This window comes from Oncorhynchus gorbuscha, linkage group LG02 (assembly GCF_021184085.1).
Source record: "Oncorhynchus gorbuscha isolate QuinsamMale2020 ecotype Even-year linkage group LG02, OgorEven_v1.0, whole genome shotgun sequence".
Lineage (NCBI taxonomy): Eukaryota > Metazoa > Chordata > Actinopteri > Salmoniformes > Salmonidae > Oncorhynchus > Oncorhynchus gorbuscha.
This window is the reverse complement of record NC_060174.1, coordinates 47,547,946-47,560,727: the sequence shown is the minus strand read 5'-3', so window position 1 is coordinate 47,560,727 and position 12,782 is coordinate 47,547,946. Positions and strand designations below refer to the sequence as shown.

General features: G+C 41.8%; 1 protein-coding gene across 11 annotated transcripts in view; it reads left to right on the top strand.

The window, feature by feature from the left end:
* The window catches only part of LOC124003378 (protein-methionine sulfoxide oxidase mical2b-like), an 88,685-nt gene extending 79,006 nt beyond the window's left edge, over positions 1-9,679 (top strand). For 9 of the 11 annotated variants that reach the window (XM_046311618.1, XM_046311627.1, XM_046311598.1 and 6 more), the window contains 8 exons: positions 825-931; positions 1,070-1,838; positions 2,526-2,608; positions 4,640-4,735; positions 5,377-5,473; positions 8,569-8,674; positions 8,775-8,848; positions 8,978-9,679. In XM_046311618.1, coding sequence (XP_046167574.1) covers positions 825-931; positions 1,070-1,838; positions 2,526-2,608; positions 4,640-4,735; positions 5,377-5,473; positions 8,569-8,674; positions 8,775-8,848; positions 8,978-9,162 — 1,517 coding nt within the window. In that variant the 3' untranslated portion in view covers positions 9,163-9,679. The remainder of the gene's footprint in view (positions 1-824; positions 932-1,069; positions 1,839-2,525; positions 2,609-4,639; positions 4,736-5,376; positions 5,474-8,568; positions 8,675-8,774; positions 8,849-8,977) is intronic. The other 2 variants (XM_046311589.1, XM_046311580.1) reach the window with 2 other exon arrangements.
* The last annotated feature ends 3,103 nt before the right edge of the window (positions 9,680-12,782 follow it).

Sequence of the window (12,782 nt, the reverse complement as noted above, 5' to 3'; positions counted from 1 at the left end):
CACAATGACAACACAGAATATGCATGTTAATGTGAATGCATCTGAGTTGTGTGTTAAGTCTGATCTACAGCACTGTGTTGCTGTATGAGCTCTGATGAATGTATGTTATCTATACTGAACAAAAATATAAACACAACATGTAAAGTTTTGGTCTCAGGTTTCATGAGCTGAAATAAAAGATCCCAGAAATGTTCCATACGCACAAAAAGCTTACGTCTCTCCAATTTTGTGCATATATTTCTTTACATCCCTGTCCGTGAGCATTTCTCCTCTGCCAAGATAATCCATCCATCTGACAGGTGTGGCATATCAAGAAGTTGATTAAACAGCATGCTCATTACACAGGTGCACCTTGTGCTGGGGAAAATAAAAGGCCACTCTAAAATGTGCAGTTTTGTCACACAACACAATGCCACAAATGTCTCAAGTTTTGAGGGAGGGTACAATTGGCATGCTGACTGCAGGAACTGGCAACAGCTCTGGTGGACGAGGTTTGAATGTTAATTTCTCTACCATAAGCCACCTCCAACGTCGTTTTAGAGAATTTGGCAGCACGTCCAACTGGTGGCCTCGCAAACCACAGACGACGTGTAACCACGCCAGCCTAGGACCTCCACATCCGGCTTCTTTATCTGCGGGATCGTCTGAGACCCACCCATTGCTGCGCCCCTTCCCAGTCATGTGAAATCCATAGATTAGGGCCTAATGAATTTATTTCAATTGACTGATTTCCTTAAATGAACTGTAACTCAGTAAAATAGTTGAAATTGTTACATGGTGCGTTTATATTTTTGTCCAGTATATGTTGTACTCTACTCCTTTAGCTCTCCCTCTCATCCTGGTGAGGCACTTCTCACATGAAAACACTACAGAAAAAGAGGAGCCCATCATTGAAGAGGCCAACTTTGAATTCAACGTGATTGAACCAACAGTAAAACACAAAATTCATACAGATACTCAACAATTTCCTATGTTATAGAAACATTTCACATATAAACCTTATTGCAATTAAGCAATAAAACAATACTTTGGTACTGAGCAATAATAAAAGACTTTGGCATTTTTTCAGCAGGTCTCCCATGATGGTCCTAAACTACCTCCAGATTCTCCGAATCAGAATCCATCGATGGGTAAAGAAGCGCCTCCTATCACCAAAGTGCCACAGCTGGAGAAAGCAGTTGGCCCAAAGAAGAGGCTTACCCTGTCCCTGTCTGAGAAACAGAAGCTCCTAGACTGGAACCTGGTTAGTCCAGAAGAGGCCCGAAGCCCTGGAGGAGGAGACCCATCCAAACACTCCAAGCCTGGGGACCAGATCCTCCCATTGCCTCAGGTAGAGGCAGAGCCAGTCCCAGCTCAGGCCCAGCCGGCACCGTCCATGTTCCAGATTTGGGCAAATGCCTTCAGAAGGTCTTTTGGAGTACCAGGGACAACCACAGACTCCAACACAGTTGTGACCAGGAGGAACAACAAAGGGCCCACCAAGCCCAGGCCTCTGTCTGACGGCGCCTTCAGCTTTAGCTCCCTGTTTGGGGCTACTGCCCAAAGCCAGGAGGCCGAACCAGTGGGAGTGGGTCAGAAGAGCCAGCCGACCCCACACCCACGCAAGGCATCCATGGGTGATAGACCCGCAGACCTGCCCATGCTACTGGACCAGGTGTCCCTAGGCAGCAACAAGTCTGTGGGATCCTTCACCACAGACGACATGGCCTCACTGCCGCCCAGGAAGCTCAACTTCTTCTCCTACCTTAGGCTGAAGACGAGAGAGGGGCCGGAGAGCGTGGGAGCGGGGGTTCTGGAGAAGGACATCAGGACCATCCTGTCCAACATCAGGAACAAAGGTCAGGGGTCAGGAGGATGTGATGAGCATTATGATATGCTTCTACTCCTTTTCCGTCCGTGGCTACTAAATGCTACAATGCTATAATGAAATGCTATAAATTAGATTACAATTACAATTAGCCTATACTTGGTGTTTAATGTCGATGGGTTTGGGTTTCTGAGCTTAAACTATTATTAATCTTTAGTTATAATAGAGACATGAGGGGTGCCATAGCAGAGGGTTTACACTAGGAGTTATCTGTAGGAGGAAGGGTTATGGTGGGTGCAGTTAAGCTTGGGAGGGGCTGAGTGCTGGGAAAACGGTCCCATGTGGCAGTACTGATAAGGGGAGAGAGCCATGGATAAGGGGCTCGAGGTCACGTTAAGGGAATTGGAACCGTTTATTGCCCGTATCACTTTGTTTCCTGCCTAGCAATAAAGATGCAGTGTTTTAGCGAGAAGGAGGAGACTCCACCCAAAGTGAGGTACATATACCACCACTATTATAACCATGTCTTTGTCGATTCAGCTGTTTGATCCTTTGGGAAGAATACACTTTTTTTAAGCTTTCATAGTGTCCGTCGAGTTCTTACTCTGACAATTAGAACCTAACAATGTAAATCACATAGTTGAAGTGAGTGTACAACTACAGTTTGAAGACCACTGATCCCAGTGTAATGCCCTTGTGTCGTCTCATCTATACACAGCCTCCAGCGAACAGCAGAAGGATGAGTCCAACTCCTCAAGTGACGATGAGCTTGTCCCAGCCAAACCTTTGTCCCAGCCGAAGGTAAGGGCCCTCTTCCAACACTCTTACATTCATCATTCCTTCCTGCCTTTCTTGGAAGTAATCACTGATTGTGATGTTAAATAATGGGTGAAGGCAACAATCCATGTCACGTCAGATCCAGTGGCGGTCAGTGCCGTTTAAGATGAGGGAGGACCTTTTTTTTAATGAGCATGGCCTTGTTTCTATTACAGAATATTGGATGTCTGTCGTTCATAATCCATTCACCCAGTTCAATGTAACATCGATAGGTTTAGGCTACTACATGATCATTTTCCCTATACCCATCATGAGGTTGCTATAACCTAGCCTAAGAATTAACGTTTACAAGGTAGGTGCACACAGGTCGAGAGAAAAGGTGACAGACAGTGACACATGGACAGACAGTGACAAATTCAATACCACCTTGCACACCCTTACCTGCATCTAGCTTATCTAGGGTCATTAGTCCAACAGTTGCAAACGTGAGTTTCTATTGGACAAATCCAGGTATTTTTTTTGCTTTGCTTCCGTTTAAGAAATGTTTTTCAACAGAATTGGCAGAATGAATACAACCCTGATCACGCGTAAACACAGTTCACATTCATAGCAGCTACGTTGTATTCCTTCTTGCATCTATGTACTCTCCTCCTCTCACCTTTTCCCTTTGTTTGTGGACTTCAATGAACAACACATCAGCTGTATGTGACTAGGCAAAAAAAAGTTTCCAAGTTTCCAAGCCAAACCATATCAAAACCTACATCGTTGACCCCATATTAGCTAAAGTAACATCCTAGTCAAAATAGCTAATAGAACTAATACGTTAGTAGACCAGCTACAATCATGAGTTAACGTTAGTGTATAGTCAGTAAGCAGTTTAGCAATTACACCGGCAGGCCCGGTGGCAATTAATACAACCAAAAGCTTACCTTGACTTGGAAGAGTTTCAGTGTTGTGTTGGATAGTCATAGCCAGCTAGCTAACATAGCATCCCTCTGTTTGAGCTGGTTGTTTGAATAGGCTAAACTAGATAGCTGCATTTGCTAAGTAAGTAAGTGAAACTGAAAGTGAGAAAAAAAATACTCTTGCTTCTCCTTCATTTTTCAATAAATTAATTTGTTGAAAACTGTTCAACTATTGTCTTTTTACCTCTGAGTCAACTACTCAACACATTTTTTTGCGCTGCAGAGCTAGCTAGCTGTAGCTTATGCTTTCAGTACCAGATTCATTCTCTAATCCTTTGATTGAGTGGACAACATGTCAGTTCATGCTCCAAGAGCTCTGATAAGTTGCAGGATGTCCTCCCGAAGTTGTCATAGTTACTGTGCAAGTCTATGGAAGGGGGAGAGGACCAATAGTCTCCTAGGTTTTGTATTGAAGTTAATGTACCAAGAGGAGGACAGACGCTAGCTGTCCTCTGTCTACACCATGGTGCTACCCTACAGAGTGCTGTTGAGGCTACTGTAGACCTTCATTGCAAAACAATGTGTTTTAATCAATCATTTAGTGATGTGAATATATTTAGTATAGTTTTATCTAAAAAGGAGAACTTATTTAATGTTTTACAGTTTTTATTTTTATGAATTTCACTGAGGATGGTCCTCCCCTTCCTCCTCTGAGGAGCCTCCACTGGTCAGATCAGCGGTTAGATGCACCTCTCCTCAAGGCAGAGGATACAGAGTAGGCAGAAAGATGCCGGTGGGGAACAGATAATCCATCCTCCATTAGAGAGTGATTATTGGGAAGGCTGAAAGGAGCACATCATGACCTGCTCTTATCACTTTACATACAGGGAGGAAATCCCACTCTGGTGTTGCAGTAGGTCTCGGCCATGGCTTCACCGCGTACACCCCACCCTCTCATTTTGAGCACTGTTTTTTGCACTTCTCTGTTAGGAACAATCTCTGCTTCTTCCGCCAGGTCAGGATAAGTGCATTACTGATAAGATACCAGACTGTTGTGCACAGCAGACTAATAGTTGTGACTAAGAAAATAGGGTTCAACTCTGCTGTGAGGTAAGTGGTATGTGACACTGTCTTGCTGGTCTGTGTTTAGACCCATGGGAGCTCAGAGAGACAGAGGAGGAGGCAGGAGGAGACTGCGATTCAACAGGACAAGAGAGAGCAGCTGAAGAGACTCCACAGAGCCCAGGTACAGTAGAGCACATAAACAACAGAACAGCACTACCACACAAAGGGCTTCTGTGATCATTTGCCATTTGTTTACATGTTTTATAAACGGTTTGGTTGTTTAGCAACAAAACCGAGGCATGCACAACTATGTGGCAAACATATGGGTTGGCTTAGATTGCTGGCAACATGTAAGCTATATTTTGTCCCTGATGTTTATTGAAAACACAATGAGCACTTGTTGTCTCTCAAGTACATTGTTACAGTTATTGGTTAGCTAGTTATCGAATTTGAGCATATTAGCATTGACATGAAATCAGTCAAAACCTTACAACAAGACATGGTATCATTAAACAAGATGAAACGAGCCCATTATGATTCCCCACATGGTAGTTTATTGTCATTCTTGCTAACAATCTGGCCATCCAGTATCACAACAACACGCTGACTTCTGCCCCATGAAAATGCGCACATAGTTTTTGTGGTATTGTCAACTAACCTATCTACATAGATTTTTTTTTCTGATACATTTGAATCACTCATGAAGTCTTCCACAAACGTATTTGATTTGTTGGGGAGATAAATGGAATATAAATATGATGTGTCGAGCTACATTGTGAGCCTGTCTTGGTTGATTCTGACCTGGTTGTTTATTGTGTGAAGGTCATACAGAGGCAGCTGGAGGAAGTGGGGGAGAAGCAGAAGGACCTGGAGGAGAGAGGGGTGACCATTGAGAAGGTCCTTCGAGGCGAATCCCCAGGTGAGCCACGCTGTGTCCTAACTGCATGTACTGTACCTTTGGCGAGTACTGTACATTTGTCATCCCATGCTGTGCGGATTCCAACAGCTGCACCGTGTACAGTATGAGTGAAGTACATAAAAGCGTATCCGTTCAGTTGACGTATCTGACTCGTGGCCAGAGAATTTTTATGAGTTTAGGAGAATGGATTGGAAGGGTCAAAATCAGAATGTTCAGTAAGTTGGTCGTCCTGGTCCTTGCATCAGAGATGCCTTATTCTCTGAAGGTACCACACAAAGACATGGCACGTGAAGACCGCTATGAACAGAGAGCGGAGGAAGGCATGGCTGATAATGGAACTCTCTTCATCTTTGTTTGACCTCAGCCAAGAACATATAGCCGAGACATGTAAATACTGTATTCAGAAAGACCTATGCTCGTTCTAGTTGACCGGTTTCTGTGAGGTTTGAAAGTGGCAATGCTTCTCTAATCATTATTTCAATTTCCTTATCTAGAGTAGTCTACAGTCAGAACTACTCTGATGCCTTTGCTAGGAAAATAAATAATAAAAATGGCACCAAATTATAGTCATTTGCATTCAAAATAACCTTAATAACCAAAATAACCTCAAGCTAAAATTGTTTTGAAATCACTACAGTGGCAATTGGTCTTGTGAAGAGAGGAAGGCGGTGGGAAAGCCACCCATGTTTCATTTCCACTGCACATCGTGATATACACGTTAGCCATTAAAGACAGCCATTTTAGAATGAAAAACAGTCATTCCTTTTAACAAGTAATGTTTTTATACTGATAATCATAGTCCTCAAAGGTAAATTGTGTTTTGCCGGAATTGTAAATGGGATTTTCATAGGTTTCTCAGAAATGTGTTTGTTCCTTCTGCACCCTCCAGATAAATAATTATTGGGAGTTTAAGCATAGTTAGCTGTTACTTTTATTATCATTATATTAAATTAGATTACAATGCATAAAAGCACACAGAACCGAGTAATGCAATTGTTTCATCCACATGTTTTCCCTTCTATTCTCAAATGGAAAGCACATTTTTGTGTAAACTCACGTTTCGTTCAATAGTCAGGCTCTATGTTAAAAGCCTCCACTGAATGACTGAGTGTATCTTGTCTAAGTACCATTTGAGACAGATACATTAACAGGCAGGCTCCGCTCAGTACAGTGAATGACCTTGCAAATTCTGATTCTAAAACTACACAGAGATATTCTCTTGTGATGTGGCCGTCATTGTGCAGATGTTTTTGCTTTGTTTGGATAATTGCATTATAGCGAAGGGCTCTTGGCTCAATAGACTCTTTGTTCATTTATGTTATTAACGTACTCAAATGGATAGAAAGAGGGCAGGGGTAGTTGTCAGACAATGACAAGTTTATGTGCATGGCAAGATTCTGAGTTTGAAAAAGGAACACAAAGTTTAGACTTTGTATCTGACTCTCCTCAATCAAATTAGATTTGTCTAGGTAAAAAAAATGAATCAATAGATGTTTGCAGGGGGATTTGGAGGCAAGGGTCACAGTGCTCTACAGTATGTGGCAATGGTAGAGAAGGCGTTTCCTCTTAACTTTCTGACAACAAAGACGGCATAATGTTTCAGAAGATTTAGAAAAGGAATGAGGAGCTGTCGTTCAATCAAACACACTCTTCTAATGGGTCTAATATGTCATATCTGTAGTTGATTTAAATCTCTGTGTTTAGTAGCTTTGACATATAAATCAATTGCTCCAGATCCAGTCACCCACTAACTTGTTTAAATGACACACTAGTATGGAGAATGTGCTTATGCAGTTTAAATAAATACCTTTAGCCTGTTGTCTACGCGTTACACTTTCATGCTATTACATTTTCAAAAATTAACTCTTTAACCTCTGATAGTTACGACGGTCCATTATAAAGTGCTTTATGAAGTCGCTAGCGTTAGTATTTGGCCGTTCCACGAAGTGATTGGCTTTTGATATTTTAAGTAGAAATTATGGACCAAAATTGAATTTTAAAAGTCGGTTATATGAAGTCCCCTTTACTATAGACCCCATGAAGAATTCAATCAATCAGATTTTTCATCTGAAAAAGGACAAAACCCACTGGGCACAGATGTCAGTTCAACGTCTATTCCATGTTTGTTCAATGTAATTTCATTGGAATGACGTGGGAACAATGTTGATTCAACCAGTGCTGAAGTGCCAAAAAGGCTGAGGTTCCAAAATTCTGCATTTTGACATGTCCCTCCATGTGACCTTCCAGGAAGGTTTTAACTCACTTAACCCCAACATTTCTCCAAGTTCACCTTCAATTTTGAATATTATTATTTATTTCAAGTGATTAGTGATTCATTTATGTCTGTCCCTCATTTTAAGGTCAACTCTGTTACGTAAACTGAACTCGTTTATTAATATGGTGTAACTATTCATATTTTGATATGTTTTTCAAAAGAAACCTTGAACATCTAATAGAAAAATCATAGTGTAAAAGTAGGTGAGCTGGTTGTACTCTTTTTGGCCATTTGCTGGAGTTTTGTGGTGGAAAACTGAGCAGGTTGATCATAACACGTCAACCCTGTTACGCATAAATTGACAGGCTAGAAATGTTTCAACAATAAATACAAATTGTGAAGCTTGCGTTCAATTGCCACTCCCTGTTCCACACAACAAGCTTCCAATCCCTTTGTGACAGGGGGATTTATGGCTGATTTAAGATGAAATCGTCAACCCTGTTACTTTATTTGGCTCTTAATAGGCACTTTCTATATTCATTTACATGTTGTATTTATTGAGATGGGGAGAACACGTTTTATGAAGATGAACGTGTGCTCTCTATTACAGAATGTTAAAATCAGGTGAAAATCTAGCATTCCCCCCCCCCCACACACACCAAGTTATACTCCTCAAAAGGTACCGAATTGATGGAACGACCCATTTACGTTATCGGCTCATGTACAGTTGGACGATTACTATGTCCGTCTACTGTATAACCTTGTGACAGGGAGCTTATTCGTCGACCTTGGACGTAATGAGGAATGAAGAAACAGGATGATCAAACTTCTATATGGGGTTGGGGTAACTGATTGTGACCTTGCTCTCTCCCACGATCAGACAAAGGTGATGGTCTCTCTGATGAGCACGAGCTCCTTCAAACGTGGTTCAAGCTGGTCCTGGAGAAGAACAGACTGGCACGCTATGAGGAGGAGCTGGTCATATTGTAAGTAGGAAACAATGAGAGGCACAGTGCATTCTCAGATAGCGTGACCGCCTTATGGAGTGAAGAGTGTTCGAAAATGGGTTGTCTTGTCTGTTGTTAGTGCTCAGGAACTCGAGCTGGAGGACAGACAGAGTCAACTACAGATGGATCTACGGTGCAGGATGTCCATAGATGGTATGGGTCACATACTGTGCAATTGTGGCGTAGTACTGTGCAATTGTAGTGTGCAGCTGTTACACATTCTGTACTTACCACTGTTATACGTTTGCGCCGCTGCCCTTTATCCGCTGTGGCCCTTTGCAGATTCCAGGAAGAGCTCCAGTGAGCTGGCGGAGGAACAGGAGATGCTGACGGAAATCATGGAGGTGGTGGAGAGGAGAGACACTCTGGTCAGCCTGCTGGAGGAGCAGCGGCTGCAGGAGAGGGCTGAGGACAGAGACCCGGAGAGCCTGGTACTGTCTAGAGGCTACCAGTTCCACTGGACCTGAAAAGAATCAGCCCTCTGGGGCAGGGAAAAGGCTACAGCACCATGCAGCTCCACAGGCAGAAGAGACAAGTGACTTGACTACTAGTGACTACCCTACTGGATTTGGCCGCACGTGGCATGATGACCCTTTTGAATATGTATATCAATTTGACTTGTCAATTCCTACTTGAGGACCTGAGGGTTGTACATCAAGTGTTTGTTTAGGCTAGTCTCCCGAGACAGCCTTCAGAGATTACTGTATGCCTTACCAAGAAAACCTTAATGTTATGCAGCCTTAGAAATATAATAATATAGAACACTTTTTCAGTTGCACTGGAAAGCACTTATAAACACTACAGAAACCCATAGATTCAGCCTATCAAATGTGTTTTCCCTCTCAAAGAAAAATATTGCCTATGTACAGTACCAGTCAAAGGTTTGGACACCTACTCATTCCAGGGTTTTTCTTTATTTTGACTCTTTTCTACATAATAGTGAAGACATAAACTATCAAATAACATAGAATTTGAGATTTGAGATTCTTCAAAGTATTCACCCTTTGCCTTGATGACAGCTTTGCACACGCTTGGCATTCTCTCAACCAACTTCACCTGGAATGCTTTTCCAACAGTCTTGAAGGAGTTCCCAGGTCGGGTGACTGTGGAGGCCAGGTAATCTGATGCAGCACTCCATCACTCTCCTTCTTGGTCAAATAGCCCTTACACAGCCTGGAGGTGTGTTGGGTCATTGTCCTGTTGAAAAACAAATGATAGCCAAACTAAGCTCAAACCAGGTGGGATGGCGTATCGCTGCAGAATGCTGTGCAGCCATGCTGGTTAAGTGTGCCTTGAATTCTAAATAAATCACTGACAGTGTCACCAGCAATGCACCCCCACACCATCACACCTCCTCCATGTTTCACTGCAGGAACCACACATGCAGAGATCATCCATCTCACAAAGACACAGTGGTTAGAACCAAAAGTCTCTAATTTGGACTCATCAGACCAAAGGACAGATTTCCACTGGTCTAATGTCCTCATGAGAGCCAGTTTCATCACAGCACTTGATGGGTTGACTGCACTTGAAGAAACTTTAAAAGTTCTTGACATTTTCTGAATTGACTGACCTTCATGTCTTAAAGAAATGATGGACTGTAATTGCTCTTCGCTTATTTGAGCTGTTCTTGCCATAATATAGACTTGGTATTTTACCAAATAGGGCTATCATCTGTATACCACCCCTACCTTGTCACAACACAACTGATAGGCTCAAACGCATTAAGAAGGAAATAAATTCCACAAATTAACAACAAGGCACGCATGTTAATTGAAATGCATTTCAGGTCACTACATCATGAAGCTGGTTGAGAGAATGCCAAAAGTGTGCAAAGCTGTCATCAAGGCAAAGGGTGGCTACTTTGAAGAATCTCAAATATCATTTATTTTTCATTTTTTAAACATTTTTTTGGTTACTACATGATTCCATATGTGTTATTTCATAGTTTTTATGTCTTCAGTATTATTCTACAATGTAACAAATGTTAAAAATAAAGAATAACCCTTAAATGAGTAGGTGTGTCCAAACTTTTGACTGGTACTGTATATATATATCCATTCATTCTTGAAGAATATAACTTAGAAATGCCTCATGATCTTAGTTAAACTGTCACACTCCATAAGAACCCAAAATATAAGCTTGTTTTTCTCCAATGTTTGTAAACAATGTAAATGTAAACTAACACTGTATAACCTCATAACATGGCTAAAACAATCATGTTGATATCATGGATGGTCAGTCCTTGCATCCATAGCTCTGTCTGTTATTCTGAGGGTGGTTACATTTCTCCAGGCCTATCGCTCAGCTTTTTACCAAAACAGAGGTGGGATGGCTGTTTATTTATTGTTTCACTGTGGATTTGCCCTTTTAACAGCTGCATATTATCAAGATATCAAAGTGTTGCCAACAAAAAAGTGAAACAATAGGCCTATAGCAAATGATGCATATGGTATTCATTTTTCACATGTAAATAGCACTTTTCAGTAATGCTCAAACCAAGCAATTCCATGAGAGCAGCATTTATTTTTCAACTCGAATCAATGAGCCTAATCAGTCCTCCATGACATAAACAACAGAGTAGGGCTGGTTAATAAATCCTTTGTTTTGGGGTTATGCTCAGGTAAAACAATTTGGCAAATCTATTCTTCCATATTTCCAAGTCCTATTCTTGAAGATCAAGGGGTATAACATTTATTGGAATGACTGGAATTCTGATAGACTTTGGTTTTTAATGTAAAGATATAATTTAATAGTAGAATGTGATGGGTTAGAAGAAGCCTACATAACCAACCCATAAAGTAACATTTAACATCCATATATGACCAGCTATGTAAAATTTAACATTGATTTATCCTGCAATAGATGTGGTTCAATTGGTAACATACATTTTTGTCTTCTTCTAATGCCTCTTAAGGGGAAAGTCATCTAAAAGTAATCGAATGTAATCAGATTACGTTACTGAGTTTGGGTAATCCAAAAGTTATGTTACTGATTACAATTTTGGACAGGTAACTAATAGATTACATTTAGGAAGTAACTTACCCAAACCTACCCTGAGTGCCGCAGCGGTCTAAGGCACTGTATCTCAGTGCTAGAGGTGTCACTACAGATCCTGGTTCGATCCCGGGCTGTATCACAACCGGCCATGATCGGGAGTGCCATAGGGCCCGGCACAATTGTCTCAGCGTTGTTATGGGAGGGTTTGGCTGGTGTAGGCCGTCATTGTAAATAAGAATTTGTTCTTAACTGGCTTCACCTAGATAAATACAAATGTATTTTTAAAAAACCTTGGCAAAGGGTGGCTACTTTGAGGAATCTCAAATATAAAATATATTTTGATGTGTTTAACACTTTTTTAATTATTACTACATGATTCCATGTGTGTTATTTCATAGTGTTGATGTCTTGACTATTATTCTACAATGTAGAAAATAGCAAAATAAATAAAAACCCTTGAATGAGTATGTGTGTCCAAACTCTGGTACTGTTAGTAGGGGTAAAGTGAATAGGCAACAGGATAGATAATAAACAGTAGAAGCGCGTATCTGATGAGTCAAAAGAGTTAGTGCAAAAAAGGTAATTGCAAATTGTCCTGGTAGCTATTTGGTAACTATTTAGCAGTCTCGTGGCTTGGGGGTAGAGCTATTTAGGGTACTGTTGGCTCCAGACTTTGGCTTGCTGTGCGGTAGCAGAGAGAACAGTCTATGACTTGGGTAGCTGGAGTCTTTGACAATTTTTAGGGCCTTCCTTTGACATTACCTGGAATAGAGTAAGAGGTCCTGGATGATAGGGAGCTAGGCCCCAGTAATGTACTGGGCCGTATGCGCTACCCTCTGTAGCGCCTTGCGGTCGAATGCCAAGCAGTTCCCAGCAAACATAACCCCATTGGCCTCATGCGGACAGGGGCTAGCCCACAAAAAGCCATAACAAGTCCACACCTACCAAATACGGGCTATCCCAGCATGGGCCAGCCCACAGCCATCCCACATCAGCCCAACACGGTTCATCCCAACACTGGCTAGTCTAAACCAAACCCAGCACGGGCTATCCCACACCAAGCCCAGCACGGGCCCTTGAGCTCAAA